This window comes from Toxoplasma gondii, chromosome X (assembly GCF_000006565.2).
Source record: "Toxoplasma gondii ME49 chromosome X, whole genome shotgun sequence".
NCBI classification, from domain to species: domain Eukaryota; phylum Apicomplexa; class Conoidasida; order Eucoccidiorida; family Sarcocystidae; genus Toxoplasma; species Toxoplasma gondii.
The window spans coordinates 938510-952834 of record NC_031478.1 but is presented as its reverse complement, the minus strand read 5'-3'; the positions used below and the strand labels follow the sequence as shown (position 1 = coordinate 952834).

At 51.5% G+C, this 14325-nt stretch overlaps 2 protein-coding genes across 2 annotated transcripts; one reads left to right on the top strand and one right to left on the bottom strand.

Moving 5' to 3' along the window:
• Positions 1 to 83: 83 nt before the first annotated feature.
• On the top strand, positions 84 to 5922 carry TGME49_227420 (4-hydroxy-3-methylbut-2-enyl diphosphate reductase). The gene is made up of 5 exons (XM_002366344.2): positions 84 to 1985; positions 2622 to 2844; positions 3586 to 3925; positions 4268 to 4465; positions 4920 to 5922. Exons 1-5 carry the CDS (start codon positions 681 to 683, stop codon positions 5008 to 5010), a joined length of 2157 nt encoding a protein of 718 aa, XP_002366385.2. The 5' UTR covers positions 84 to 680; the 3' UTR covers positions 5011 to 5922.
• On the bottom strand, positions 5624 to 11384 carry TGME49_227430 (transmembrane amino acid transporter protein). The gene is made up of 6 exons (XM_018780173.1): positions 10392 to 11384; positions 9402 to 10031; positions 8732 to 8796; positions 8145 to 8282; positions 7404 to 7550; positions 5624 to 6908 (listed from the first exon to the last, which is right to left on the bottom strand). The coding sequence occupies exons 1-6, from the start codon at positions 11140 to 11142 to the stop codon at positions 6642 to 6644; spliced, it is 1998 nt and encodes a 665-aa protein (XP_018636068.1). The 5' UTR covers positions 11143 to 11384; the 3' UTR covers positions 5624 to 6641.
• Between the last annotated feature and the right edge of the window lie 2941 nt (positions 11385 to 14325).

The following is a 14325-nucleotide window of genomic DNA, read 5'->3' as shown; positions in this document are numbered from 1 at the left end:
CGCACGAGACACGCCACGAAGACACGCACACGGCATTACCGGCGTTGTGTTTTTTCGTCTGTTCCTTTTCCTGTCTTTTCTTTCAGAGGGACGTTTCGGCTGGCAAAGAAACACTCCTTCAAGCGGAAGCGATTTTCTCCACGCTTTCTCTCGTTTTCTTTCTGCGTGCGTGTGCATCGACTCCTCCCGACGTCGTCTCGCTGCTACGTAGGATTTTCGACTTCGCACACACTTTGTCACTGCGAAAGTTGCCGCGCCCTCCTTGTTGCCTTTCGCGCCTTCTTTTCCTTTCCGTCCGTTTCTGCATCCTACTTCCGTTCCTCTGTCTTTTCTCCCCTCTTTCTTCTTTCCGCTCGTTTCTGTGCTGCCGCGGACTCTCCGCCTGCACTCGCGCGCGGTCCACGTCTCCACCTCAACGGGACACTCGTGGGGTAGCTCCGCAAGAAAGCGCTTCTTGAAGAGAGACACACGCAGAATTTCCCTTCTCTCTTGACAGACAGGCTTCCTCTTCGAGGAGAGGGCGACTACGTCTTTCTTCGATTTGCTTGCTTTTCCTCGCCGCCTTGAGACGCTGAATCCCGGCAGAAGAGGAATTCGGTATCGACGCCAAGCGTTGCCTTTTTCAGAAGGAAGTAGCAGCGGCGGAGAATGACACGCCGCAATTAGATTCGCTTTCCAAGATGCACACGAGAGGCGAAATGCAGATGTCCGTACAGCTGGGAGGAGGCGAGCCCGATGGGGGCTGCGCTGTCTCTCGGGAAATCGGCTCCCCCCACGATGTGGAAACGTCCCTTGTTCTTTCTTCCTCGTCTCCTCCTTCACTCCGGGATGAATGTGAATCATTTCCAGACTCTCAGCTCTCAACCACCGCGCTTGTCTCCTTGCCGCACACCCATGCCAGTTCAATGCGTTCCTCGCGATGCCTTGAAGTGAACCCAACGCGTGGTTGGACTCTCCCTTCTGTCTCCCCCTTGTCTGCTCCTTCTTCTTCTCCTTCTTCTCCTTGTTCCATTGCTTCTTCTTCTCTTTGTTCTTCTGCTCTTTCCTCTCCTGCGTCTTCTGCTCCTTCTTCGTCTCTGTCTGCTTGTTTTGTGTCGTGTCGCTCTTCTCAGTCCCCGTCTTTCTCTCCTTCGTTTTGTCTCTCCTTTCCTCCAGCCGTGTCTCTCTCTTTCGGACAACTCCTGTCTCTTCTCGTTCTCGCACTTATTCTTCTCTTCCCAGAGATGCGGGGGGGGCCTCTCTGCTCGGAGGCAGTCTTGCATCACTTTGCGCGGCAGGCTGCGCCTGAAGTCTCTCGTTCCGCGAGGCCGATCCTCTCTCCGGATCTTCCAAGCGCCTCGCCCTCCTCCAGCCACACTTCCCCTCTCACTGCCCCTCCTCCTCGCTTCTTCTCTTCGTCTTTTTCTTCCATACTCGCTCCTTCTCCACGGTATTCTCGACATTCTTCTCTTTCGTCTTCTGCGTCTGCGCCGTTCTGGGTGACTTCCGAGGCTGTTCGTGGTATCAAGGTCGCTTGTGCGAGACCGGCTCCTCTTGCCTTTGCTTTCGCGCCGTCAGTGCGAGTCTCTTCGCGACCTTATTCACCTTTTCTCGGCCACGCGTCTCGTTCTCCTTTCTCTTTTTCATCTTCGCCTCCATCTTCGTCTTCTTCTTCTCGTTTCGGTGTCTCTTATTCGGCCTCCTCAGCGTGCAGTCTGTCTCCTCGACCTCTTCGCAACACCTCCCCGTCTTCGTCTCTCAGACTGTCCTCTTCTTCTCATTCTTCTTCTCCTCCTTCTCCTTCTTCTCCGCCTTCTGCGTCTTCTCCAGCGTCGGGGAAAGAAGAAAGTGAGGGGATTTCGTTGCTTCTTTCCAAGCCGCGAGGCTTCTGCGCGGGCGTCTCCCGAGCGGTCGGAATCGTTGAAGAGGCCCTCCGGATTTGGGGTCCCCCCGTCTACGTCAAACACAGCATTGTCCACAACGAGGTAGTTTGCGAGGCCATGCGCGTAAGTACCGAAGCATCAGTGATGATTAACGGAAACGTATTCGACTGGAACAGCGTAGAAGATTCCACCGGATACGGGTGGACGCTGACTCACTCCAAAGTGCGAGTGCGAAGCTAATCTGCGTTGGATCGTCGACATGTCAATCGACTATCAGCGCTTTGAAAAGCTCACTTGATGTAGCGACACAACAGAGTATGCTGCGTGCTTTCAGACCTCAACCTTTGTCCGTCAAACATGCGAGTTTTAGGATTTCCCTGCAAACGTTCCTGGGTCTTCAAACATGCGGTCCTGTCGCAACAACCATGGACGGGGAGACAGACTCCTCCGCAGATCGTGACAGAACTGGCTACTGCATGTAACATGAGAAGTCAAGAGGGGAGACGGGGGGCCGTTGCGGGATTGAGGGTGTCCATTGTGCACATGAAGGGGTGCTCGGTTATATACACGTTAGACGCGAAGTTCGCCGCTGTCTCGCCGTTTTCCTTTTTGCTTCCTTTGAAGGAATTAAAGGTGCTTTCAGGCTGACTTTCGAAGCAGAAGGGAGACAAGCAAGCCGCCAGAAAACGGCCGCGGAGCCCGCAGAAGAGGTTTCGGAGACATCCGTGTTTGGCGCTGCTCTTCCACTTGTGTTTCCAGAAAAAGGGCGCAGTTTTCGTGGAAGAGATCTCAGACATTCCCCGCGGGGCAGTTGCTGTCTTCTCCGCTCACGGTGTCTCTCCAGCTGTCCGTGCAGAGGCCGAGGCTCGGCAGCTGCAGGTCGTTGATGCCACTTGTCCTCTCGTCACTAAAGTCCACGTTTACGTCAAGCAAAAGGCAGAACAAGGCTACCACATCATTTTGATTGGTCACAAGAATCATGGTGAGAGGCCGTCGTGCAGGAGCTGAGTTCCGTTTGTGGTTCATACGCGTTCTGCAACATCTTCTGCTTCGCTGGCCGCAGTCTTTTCACGGTGTGCAGACGCCCAGATCCAGATATGTGCACTTCGATCGTGCGCAAGCAGCTGCGGCAAAGGCCTGGCTGTGGAGTCCATAGGGAGAGCAGCTGTCTGACGTCCATGGACACGTTTGCTACAATGGATTACTGAAAAACGGTTTGCCGGTCACTCGCTCCTTGTCATGCATCGCGAGGCAGAGGTAGAGTGACCCTTCTTCGCAAGATCGACTTTTGACAACGCTGCACACCGCTTCCGAGACCTGTGTGTCGACGCGGCCGTTCTAGCGTTTGATGTGGGGTCGAAAGGAATTCCATCCAGAGCCGTGGATGTGTTCGTATTCATGTCTGTGTCTACAGGTTGTACTGTTGCGTTGAGCATTCTGAAGCCTCAGGCTCGTCCTCCACTGAAGCAAGGCATTGTTGTTTCTTCGCTCTCTCAGTTGCTGCATGCGGCGATGTATCTCTGTCGCGTGCTTGCTTCTGTCGCCCATGTGCGTATGCCGTTTTTGTGTTTCTCACCTCTACATATGTCTTTCCTTGTTTCTTCTTCTCTGCACCACCTTTTTCTCGTTTCCTCCTCTTTCTCGGACTTCTGTCTCCGCCTCAGTTCTCTTTCTCTGTGTCATGGACCTTGCTCTTTTTTGTGTCTCTGTTTTTCCTTCTCAGTGGAAGTGATTGGCACCCAGGGTGAGGCACCGGGAGCAGTGACGGTAGTGGAGTCTGTGGAGGACGTGGAGCAGTTGTCTTTCTCGGATTCCCAGAAGTTGTTTTACGCGACACAAACGACGCTCAGTCTGGACGACTGCGGAGCGATTCGGCAGGCACTGATTGAGAAATACCCGAAAATTGAGACCATTCCGAGCGGGTCCATCTGCTACGCGACAACGAATCGACAGACGGCACTGCAGCGTCTCGCTCCGGAGACCGACCTCACGATCGTCGTCGGCAGTGAGGCCTCGTCCAACGCGAAGAGACTCGTGGAGACAGCCCAGCGAAGAGGCACGACGTAAGATGAAAAATCCAAGCCTCATCCCACACAACGAGCCTCGAGGAAAGTCGAAAAGGTCGCAGGCGTGGCACGTAAAGGGAGTGACGCGTAAACTGAAGCTAAGGCTTTCTCCTACACGCGGGTCTACAGAAATAGATACACACATTTGTAAGTGCGTGTACCTACATAAAATAGATACACGTGATGCATTTTGAGGTGCATATGTATGTACATACCCAAATACCACATGCATGTGTAGACGTGGGGATTTGAATTTTTGATGCTGTGTTTTTGGTGTCGAACGGAGTGACGGTTAACAGTGGGGTTTCGTTGTTTTTCCTCCCTGGGTCTTTTTTTCAGGGCCTACCTGGTGAACGATCCAAATGCGATCGATCCGCGATGGCTTGAGAACGTGAAGCGAATTTCCCTCACGTCCTCTGCGTCGACACCGGAAGAGACCACCGGTGCGGTCGTTCGGCGCCTGGAGGAACTTGGCGTCGCCGTTGTGTCTGAGCACGAGGGAATTCTCGAAAGAGTCCCCAAGTGGAAATTCCCCAAGTAAGCAACATCCACGATGCCCACAGCTTCACACGGGGAAGACATCCGTTATATGCCATTCTCTCCCCGCGCGCACCAGCATCCTGCAGATCACATCCATGTGCATGCGCACACGTTAGACATATATATATATATATATATACATATATATATCATTTACGCATGCATTATTACAGTACGCGTGGCAGTGCTTAGTGACCACGGCATTTACGTTTTTAGTCATGTGTAGACAATGTTTTGTACGTGTCTGTTCTGAGACGTCAGCTGATATGCAACTGCGTTCGTGAAAATCGAAGGAGCGTTTATGGGTTGTATCCATGAAGTCTGTTCAAGGATGGAGGGCAACCGTGGCATTAGAGGCCTCGTTCTCGACAAGGCAGCGGTGTGGGCGGCGTTAGTGGAGAGGTGCGGGAATCATATTATTGGCCGGAGTTTTGAGTGCTTGTGTTCACAGAAACTTGCTAGAAGCAGGAAAGAAGAAATTGGACGACACGAGTCGCCAGACAGCTCTCGGAGTGGAGACGCTGGTCGCCCGAGACTCTTGAATAGGCCCCCTCCCTGTTTATTCAGTTTTGAAATAATGAGGTTCGGCCTGTTGGCTGTTCGTTAGTTTCAGGTGAAAGGAAAAACGTGCGGTAAATGTGTCCACACTTCACTGTATAGCCGTCAGTCTAGGAGACTGGACGTGTCTATGTACAAGACAGAAGGGTTTCTTTTTTCCCAGGTGCGCTTGTTGCTCAGCGGTGCAGAAACACGTTTTGCAGTCGGAGATGGATTGTAGTAGTCCACAGGGACGCCTGGTGTGTAGCACCTTCTGGATTACATTTGTGTAACTACAGATGTAAAAGTAGGGACTCTCGCTTATGAGAATCTCGCACTTCTTGTACATTCGAACTCGTGGGTCGATATCTTGACTGGCGCATGCAACTGCTGTGTGCATGAAGTCGAGGACCCACTGCTCATTTGCAGAGCGGGAACACTCGAGGAAACATTTAGGATTTTGCAGGGGCTCTCACGCTACGAGCGCTTCACCAGCCGTACCTTCTTACGCCTAACTGTCACTGCACCAAGTCACAGAATGTGTAAAACGTATTAGCACCTGCGGAGAATGCCGTCAGTCTGCGTAGAGGCTAAGACTTACAGACCCTCCCCGTTGGAGTGGAACCTCTTTCCCGCACTAGAAGGCGGCTTGCGAAAAGTGCCACAGGGTGTTCCTGGTAGACACGTATTTCTGGCCGTTACCGTTGAAAGTGAAATATGTTTCATCGTGCCATGACCGCTTTTGCTTGGAGTCGAAAACTGTCGGTTGCGATATTCCGCCCCGCGTTCCCCCCCTAAAAGGCGACACTGCCATCACTCGAGTGAAACTGTTTTCCCTTGTGCGCGTATGACGCCACTTGCAGACGTCCATCAGCATTTGCAGAACGGCGGTCAGCCGGACAACCACAGAACGACACGTTTTAGCATGAATGTGTATCACTTTAGATCTGGCAAACTTGAGTCGGCACTTGCCGACACTCAGTGCACTTCTGCGTGCATTACTCGTTCGCTCACACGACAGGTGGTACCCTGAACTGCTCCTGGTGTTCGCATGTAAAAATACCAAACAAAACTGAGGCTTCGTGCGGGACGTCTCCCTCGCCAATTCGATAGGTGAGCCCTAGCGGTCATCGTGGGTCCCGGTGTTTTGTCTTTTTGAAAAAAGAGTTCAAGCTTGTCTCCTTCCGCATCGGTGACGCCTGATGGGACTGAACGTGACAAACGCTGTGGACGGTCCCCTTTTGTGCTAGAGAGGCACTCTATCTCGCCGAAGGGCACCACCATATTTTCTCTACAAAATGTCCTCTTCCGTGTTTCGTCCGCCGCGCGTGCCCCCTCGTCCGTGCCTTGTTCGTAAGGCTGACCGATTCAGGGCTCTCTCAGGTGGTCACCTGGCTCATCGTCTGGTATTCCTTCGCTTCGCTGTTCCCTCTTTTCTCGGACTCTTCGCTTCCTTGTCATTCTTCAGCGGCACGTGCTTCCATTTGGCAATGCAGGGCTCCTCACTAATCTACTTTGGACACGTGATCAGTTGGAGGCATATAGGTGGTCGCCGACAACGGGGTATGTGCAGTCGCTTTTTTACAGGAGATTTTCCACTGCGTTGTTTCGGAATGTAGTTATTCTTCTCGCTTCCTCAACCGCTGCACCTGGCGGCAAACTCGTTGATTCCACGCCAGGAAGCTACTGTCCAGTAAATGGAGAAAACTTGGACCCCAACTCCCGAGCAGATGATGAAGTAGTGAAAGAGTTTCCAGCGCTTCGCTTCATCAGGATGAAGTTTGATATGGATAAGAGTAGGAAAAACGAAGGTGAGCGGAGCGCCACAAGCGCCGCCAATAAGCGCAACGAAGTTGTCGATCTGCTGCAACCCGACTGTCGCAGCCGCCAGAATAATGATAACCTAGACAGCAAAACTCGCCGAATAAAAGAACGCAACGTTGTGTGCCTCCACAGAAACAATGACCGACACTATTGCCCGTTTTGCTATTTGTTAGAAGATCAACTCACAGAACAAATGTAGCATCAGACCAGGAGCACGTGCACCACGTTCTCACGGAAGGATGTGAAAATTTCGCCAAGTCCCGCATGGCATGCCCCCGTGTCTCCATAAAGGAGATAGGAAGACGGCGTTGCTATCAGAATGCTCGAATTAAAGCGGATGGGGAGGCTTTTATATTGGTTCTTTCTTCATCATGTGCTGCCCTATACGTAAACGCGCGGCAGAAGAGCGTTCACCACGACCCTCATACCTTCCACGACTTCGTCTACTAAACACAAAATCGGAGTTTGCCAGAAAGCAAAACGAGAAGCGATATGGTGTCACAGACTGTGAATGTACAGCTACTTCTATGGACGCATGATTCGCCAATAAATCGTGCATGAATGGTCTACTCACCAAGCATATCCGCACAATGCTGTAGATTGCCACTGTCGATGTCGACGAACGAAACTTAAACCGAGAGAGGAACCAATGCTCAACGATCGCCGATGCAGGGAATATCATCAAGGGCACCGATGTCGCGATTGCAAAAGCAAAGACCGCCTAAAGGATCGAACGAAAAAAGGGACAAATGCACAACCAAAGTCACAGGTGCTACCAAAGTAACGACATAACGCTGTAAACACGTGTGTATTAGGAGAACTCGGCAGCGCGTGGTGCGCCACAGCGTAGTTGTGAACTTCTGTCTGCACAGATATGCGTAAATACGAATGTAAAACTAGGTAAGAGAGTCGGCGGGTCCAGGGATAATCTGGAGATATGTGTCTGAAGGGTCGAGACCCGAGAGAGACCTGTAGGCGAACAACCGCAGACAGGAAAATGGGGGTAACGACTACACAGAGGAACAGCAGGCATATTGAACAAAGCCAGTAGAGGTTCAAGCGAATTGAAGGCATACCTGGTTTCGCCAAAAACTCAAAACGACGGTGGTGGGACACTACACGTGTTAGCTGTGAGCCCCTAGAACTCCATCTCCATAAATTAATCGGGAATATGCGCTGGACGACTTCCGAGGAGGCACATATTCGTTGCTGATTGTCTTCAACAGTTTCTCTCAGGCACGAGGCTGTTTCTCAGACCCATCGAGTGGCCATCACCTATATTCGCAAGGTCTGCGCGGTACGGTGAGCTTATTACCTGAACGCCGAGTCCGAGGATGTTAGCAGGTAGATTCGAGAGAACCACAGGTTCGACGTGATTGCCAAAAGTGAAATTCGCGCACAATACAAAGCTTGTATAGGTCGTGAAAAGCGCTCCAAGACATATTGACAAAACCTGGGAGGGAAACGCAAGAGGCAGCACTAACGATTCACCTCGAGTTATGTCAGGAGCCGATGACAGACATCGGAGTGCAAGGTCATCGGCCTTCCACTGCACCCGCTGCATCTGCTGGGCTAGAACCCAACATGGACATAGACAGAAATGGTGGTGGGCATATTCGATTTGTCACGCAGACCCATATAGTTGCTGCCACGTGTTCGTTGATAAGTGGTGCTGACAAATGTCTATAGACGTATCTTTTTTCTTCGCGTATGGCTGCATGTTCGCACTTATTCTTTTGAGCAGTTGCCTATTCGTGAGGCGTTACATGTGCTACGCACATGCTTAGGCATGCCCGAAGACTCAACTCTTTGCTCCCACACACCTATGTCAAAAATAACTCCAGCAAATCAATCTGCACGAATTTGCTCTCATTCAGGTCGCAGGGATCGCGTCATCCTCACCCGAGGAAAATTCGCCTGCACCTTTTGCGTAGCGTTCTCCCGAATCGGTAGCACTAGGCCCGTGCCTACAAAGACAGGAAAACAGCGGCCAATGACGAGGACCCAAGCAAAAAGTGGATGAATTGCCGTAGCACCGATTACTTCGTCTTCCTCTGTTGCGTGCGACGGATACGGCAGAGAAGAATGCTCCCAGCAGAGCGGACGGGATAGCATAGTCCATCGAATGCGGCATTAATACGAGCCTGACATTGCAGTGCCACAAGGGCAAGCGCTGTCGAAATGCAAAGTACGTAGCAAAGTTGGCTGCTGTCGTCGGCTAGTTTCTCTCCCATTTAGGTTTGTTGTGCGTCCCGGCAGTCCAGGGGATAGACGGACAATTAACACGTACACAGATTGTTTTCATGGCAAGGAGGCATTCGAGTAGGGAGCTTTACAGTACCGTCAGCATTAACTAGCATTCGTGCTTTGTAAATGCTTAATGATAGTAGAGTGACCTCTTGAGTGAATGTCGCTAGCCAGAAGAGATGCGAAGTGCAAACGAATCACTCATCCGCATATGCCAAAAGGAGACTATGCAGGTTAACTTTACACGCATTGTGCATTTTTAGTATGCACATACTGCAGCACGCGTTCATTCGGCAACCGGTATACGGGTATATTTGTTTCTCACCTTCCCACATGTATATGACGGTTCCCAGCACGAGAGGGAAATGCTGCCAGTTGAACAAAGTGATCTGGGAAGGTTCCTTCCGCGTGGCTAGTTCCAATCCCAGGGAGGCAAGAAGCATGACAATTCCTACGCATGTTCCAACACTGGCGACAAAAGCTACAGGGGCAAGGTATTTCATATGCCTGAGGAGACAAAGTGGCATATACACCACCGCCCCGGCCCATAGCAGCACCCGCGTGGGGATTTCAAAGTTCGGGTCGCAGTCGGTTGCTGCCCAAATGACGTCTCGCATATTCCCTGCAACTAATACGATGTTGACCGTTGAAAAAGCCAAATGCGATACGATGATGCAAAACTCAACCATACGTCGTGCCCATTTACCGTGTGTCCTCTCAGCAAGTCCTTCATATGTATCTCTGACTCCGGGCTTACAGCAGTGAATCAGCAAGACCATACAGTATAGTGCCGCTGCGAAGACGAGGGAAAACATGATAAAGGAGAGAACGAGCCCCCCTCGCATGAAGACGTGGGGGAGGAAGAGAAACCCGCCACCGATGGATGACTTTAAGATGACTGCACCCGTCCACAGAAACCCCGACTTCTTTCCCTCTACTTGCCGAACTGACAGACCTGCAACGAACAGACAACCGAGGCATCAAACAGAGGAAGGCAAACAAACATTTTCCTGGTATGACTCTGAGAACCTGGTTGACGCTGTAGGTGTAGTCAAACCAGACACGTGTATCGGTAGGGTAAATCTGCTGCGCGACCACTGAGGTATTGTCGTGAGACCTTGCTGCTGATGGCATCGCTGCTGTGATCACGGACGAAAAGAAGGTGAATCATCGCGAAAATGTAGTGACCACACGTCCTCGAGTCTGTCACCAGAAAGGACCCAACGGCGAAGAGTATCCCTTGAATACATTCACATAATAATAACGCAGGAGCAAACATGAATTCTGCATGACGCAGAAAGGTCCATGGACATACTGTCCGACGCCAGTGCCGATTCGCAGTCGTTGTCGTTGTCTTCTGGCTCGCGATCAGAGGTCTGCGTGCAGGGCACGCAGAATGACGTTGTCGATCGTCGCACGTCAACCAGACTAGATTTTTGATCATTTCCGATCCCGCTGGTGGGCTGAGGCGCTCCTTCGGGCGCGCTTGACATGTCCCAGTTCTGCAGTTGCCTTTCTCCTCCTTCACCTCCTTTCAGACCACAACGAATGCATGTGATGGTTGGGGCCTTCGCCTCGCCCCCTGCTCCACTGGCAAGAATGACAGTCTTTGTTTCCGTAACGTCATCCTCGGCATCTGTCCTATCTGCGGTCATCGCCCAGTCATCGGCCTCTGTGTCGACGAAAAAATCCGCACCTTTTTCCGTTGAACCACCCGACATCGCTCTGCTACCTGGTACTCCCATAAAGCTCCTGCGTTTGGGCCACATGAAAAGTGCCCCAGACCATGTGTTCCTGATATCCGACTGGGATGTGGCCATGCATTCGTTTCTCGTCGACTCACTTAAGGTGTTATCTCCTCCCCCTGCGGCGTTCTCCACTGCTGTCTGCTCATGCCCTGCTGATCCTGTGGTGGTGGCCATCTCGCTCGAAGAAGGCATGCCAGAAAAAAGGACTTCCCTCCTGACGTGTCCGGCAGGCAACTTAATCGGAGGCACTGTCTGAAGCGGACTAGCCAATGAAATGCCGAATTGGTGAAGGGCCTCCCTAACGTCGCTTCTTGACATCGACGAAGAACTACTTCGGGCAGTTACCTCCTACTACAATGTTTTTCTGTCGGAGGCGGTAGCAAACGCACACATTCAATACAGTCGTCGCAAGTGAGTTGTGAAGAGGATCGATACAGTTGAGAGATAAGGGAATAGATCTCCAGTGTCACGGCCGGCGCAAATCCTGCGTTGGGGTTCCCCTTTTTGACACCGAAGAACGTCCTTTCGAAGGTAACCAAGGTTTCACTGTCTGTTATGTGATAGCTACTAGTGGCTTCTATGTCAGTCCCTTACAGTGAGGCAAACCGCCAAGGGAAGGATCCGTTATATCAGATGAGACTGCGGCACTTCTCTTTTGCTTCCAAAAATATATGGCAGCTGCGACGGGACACAACTTCACGGTTGTCATAGGAAAGACATATCGTCTCGCACAAAAACTGTTACGACCACTTTGTTGCGGCGGAACCTGTCCCAGGGAGAGACGGGCCTGCCGCCTGCAACTGGTTGGATTCGTCTCTAGCTCGAAGCATCCCAGCGGAAGGTACGATTAACTCCGATGCTTTGTTCTTCACTCCTCTAGGTACACGACCGGAGATACCCCTTCTTCAGTCACAACGCGCCTCTCGCGGTATCCTCGATGTCCCTTATGTCCGTTCAACGCCTTTCCCTTCAATAAGGAACACATAACTCGTTGCTGGCTTGAGGGTTTGTGGGGAAGCCCTTCGGACGAGGCTGGATAGGTTCGGAGTTACACTAAATTCGCCTGTCACAGGCGAAACATAAGCCAACGACCAACTAGGTAGGGGCCATCAAGGGTGGAACCCTGAAGCAGATGCAGCAGTTCGGCCCGCCCACAGCCTGCTGACACGCCACCCCCCTGCGTGATGGAAACGAAGATGTAGATAGAAACAAACGACCCGGAGAACGCACCGCCCATATCCTGGACTTGTGTCCCGAAGATACACCTGAAAAATGCATGGAAAAGGCCCCTTGCAAGGAAGTGATCAGCCCCCACTCACGATGTAAAATGATGTCTCATGTTGTCGCCGGAGACTCGCGTGTTCTATTGCCCCGCTGTCGGCGGTCGGAGCGCGTCCAGCTCTACAAAAAAAATGGTATATTTCTGAGAAACTAGGTAGTTCAAAGAACTGCATTCAGCACCTGGGAAAGTTTTCTGCAGAGCCTAGAAACGTGCGAGAATGCTCTGAAGGAACATTGGGTTTAGAAGTATGCGCCAAGGAACATCAGGATGTGAAGGCCTAGACATGTATTGAACTAACCACTTCCCATGCCCGGCACACTGAGGCGCTTCGCCCAAACGGGTTGACTCGTGGGACATGTGGCACTGTAATTGTGGAAGGGAGGTTTGCGTAAGCGGACACCTTGAATTACAAAGCACCAATGACTGCTCGTTTCACTCGGAAGCTGACGAGAACCAAAGGGCGAAGCTGGTGAGACAAACTGCTTTGTCTCAGTTTTCTTTCTCAGGATTGCAGCCACGGGGCATAACAACGGCTGAGGTCGGAGCCACCCCGTCGCCGCAAGGTCCTGTCTGACGTCGCGAACGCACGCCGAATGTGCGAAGAGAGACGAAGGGCTCGCGTTAAAGCTCGCTTGGCTCTACATGCTGTGGCAAAGCTGCTCAAATGTGTACAAAGCATCTACAGAATATCTACGGTTTCCACCATCTAGAGCGAACTCTACTGTTGCCATCGAAAATTGTGGGCGAAGGGAAACGATGGCATCTTGACGAAGCGTGTGTCGCCTCTATAAGAGATCGCGCACCTCAATTGTGTGTCCGACCGTGAGTGTCCCTCGTCGTGTGTTTTCTACAGCTGTGCGGAGCCGGTCAGTGTGGACTGCCGCAACCCGGTTTTAACCGACGGTAGCTACCAGGCGTGGGTAACGGCAAACGGCGCACCCGCTTGGACCCACCACAGAAGAGCGAGATGAGTAAAGGTTATGATCCGTCGGGTCTGTGACGATAAATGCAGTCATTATCAGCAGGGTAGCAGTGGGAACGGTGCCCTTTTGTAGGGTGCGCCTGATCACCGTCCATCTCAGGAAAATGGGTCTTCTGTTGAACGTTGTATTCCGTCAAGCCCACACAGTAGGTGTGTCTGTGTCTCTGAGACGCACGGTGCCCCCCCGCTCATAGGACGGAAATTCTGTTGTTGCAATGAGAGTTGATTACGGAAAAGATATAGAAGATACCGCGTTGTTTGCGCAGTGGCGGGTCGGGCTTCTGTGGCAGAAAGGGAAGGTAAGCCCACAGGCGCCGGGGGACTGTTGGGGTGACCAGCGAAAATAAAACGAGAATCCTGAAGGACCACCGGCTGCGCCGAGTTTTCCCAAGGGCCGGAAATGGCACTCCATTCTGCTGGAAGGAGTTTCAGTTTATTCAGGAATTTCATACCATTGGAAAACTGAGATACAAAGTCATTTCAGATGGAATCGCATCTCACGTACATCCCTACGCAAACGTACCCTTCATTTGGCTACAGCGACAACGTCCGTGAGCATAGGTAAGAGCGGCAGACGAGACGGGGCCGTTTTGCACGCATAAGAACTCTAGTGTGCTCCGAGAATTTGTCTATGAAGCTGACGACATGACGCATGTTTACAAAAACCGATAATACCAACCCGCACACAGGCAAGTTGGTGAGGTACCACTCAAATGGTGCACTACGTTATGAACCATTTATTCGACATATTACAGACAGTAGTTCAACACATAAACAAGTGATGAGAATACGGGCCACGAGCATCTTTGTCAGCGGCTCCGGCGAGAAGAGTGAGATCTCCAGTACGCCTCACCGCGACAGTACACCCCTAAGAGGGAATGATTCTATTTTCCTTGAAAAAAACGCATGAGTTGCGAGAATGTAGTAATCTAAGTCGTCTCTATGTTTTTGCACGTATTTCATGATACGCAAGACAACACAAAGGGTTCAACATGCCACTATTTGGAACTTAAATGCTTCCACCATGGTTTGCATCGATTTGCGTTCATACACCACCTGTTCCATAAAATTAGCTTCGGTCCGTGCCCACCTTCCACTGAGTGAGAGACAAAACTAACATCTTCCACCAGTGTGAACCTGAACCGTGTTTTTCGTTCCCAAATTTCGAGCTGTTGGACGATGTAGGCGACGGAGCGGGAGCGAGTGGATGCACACAGCGTTCCCAAATCGGTAAATC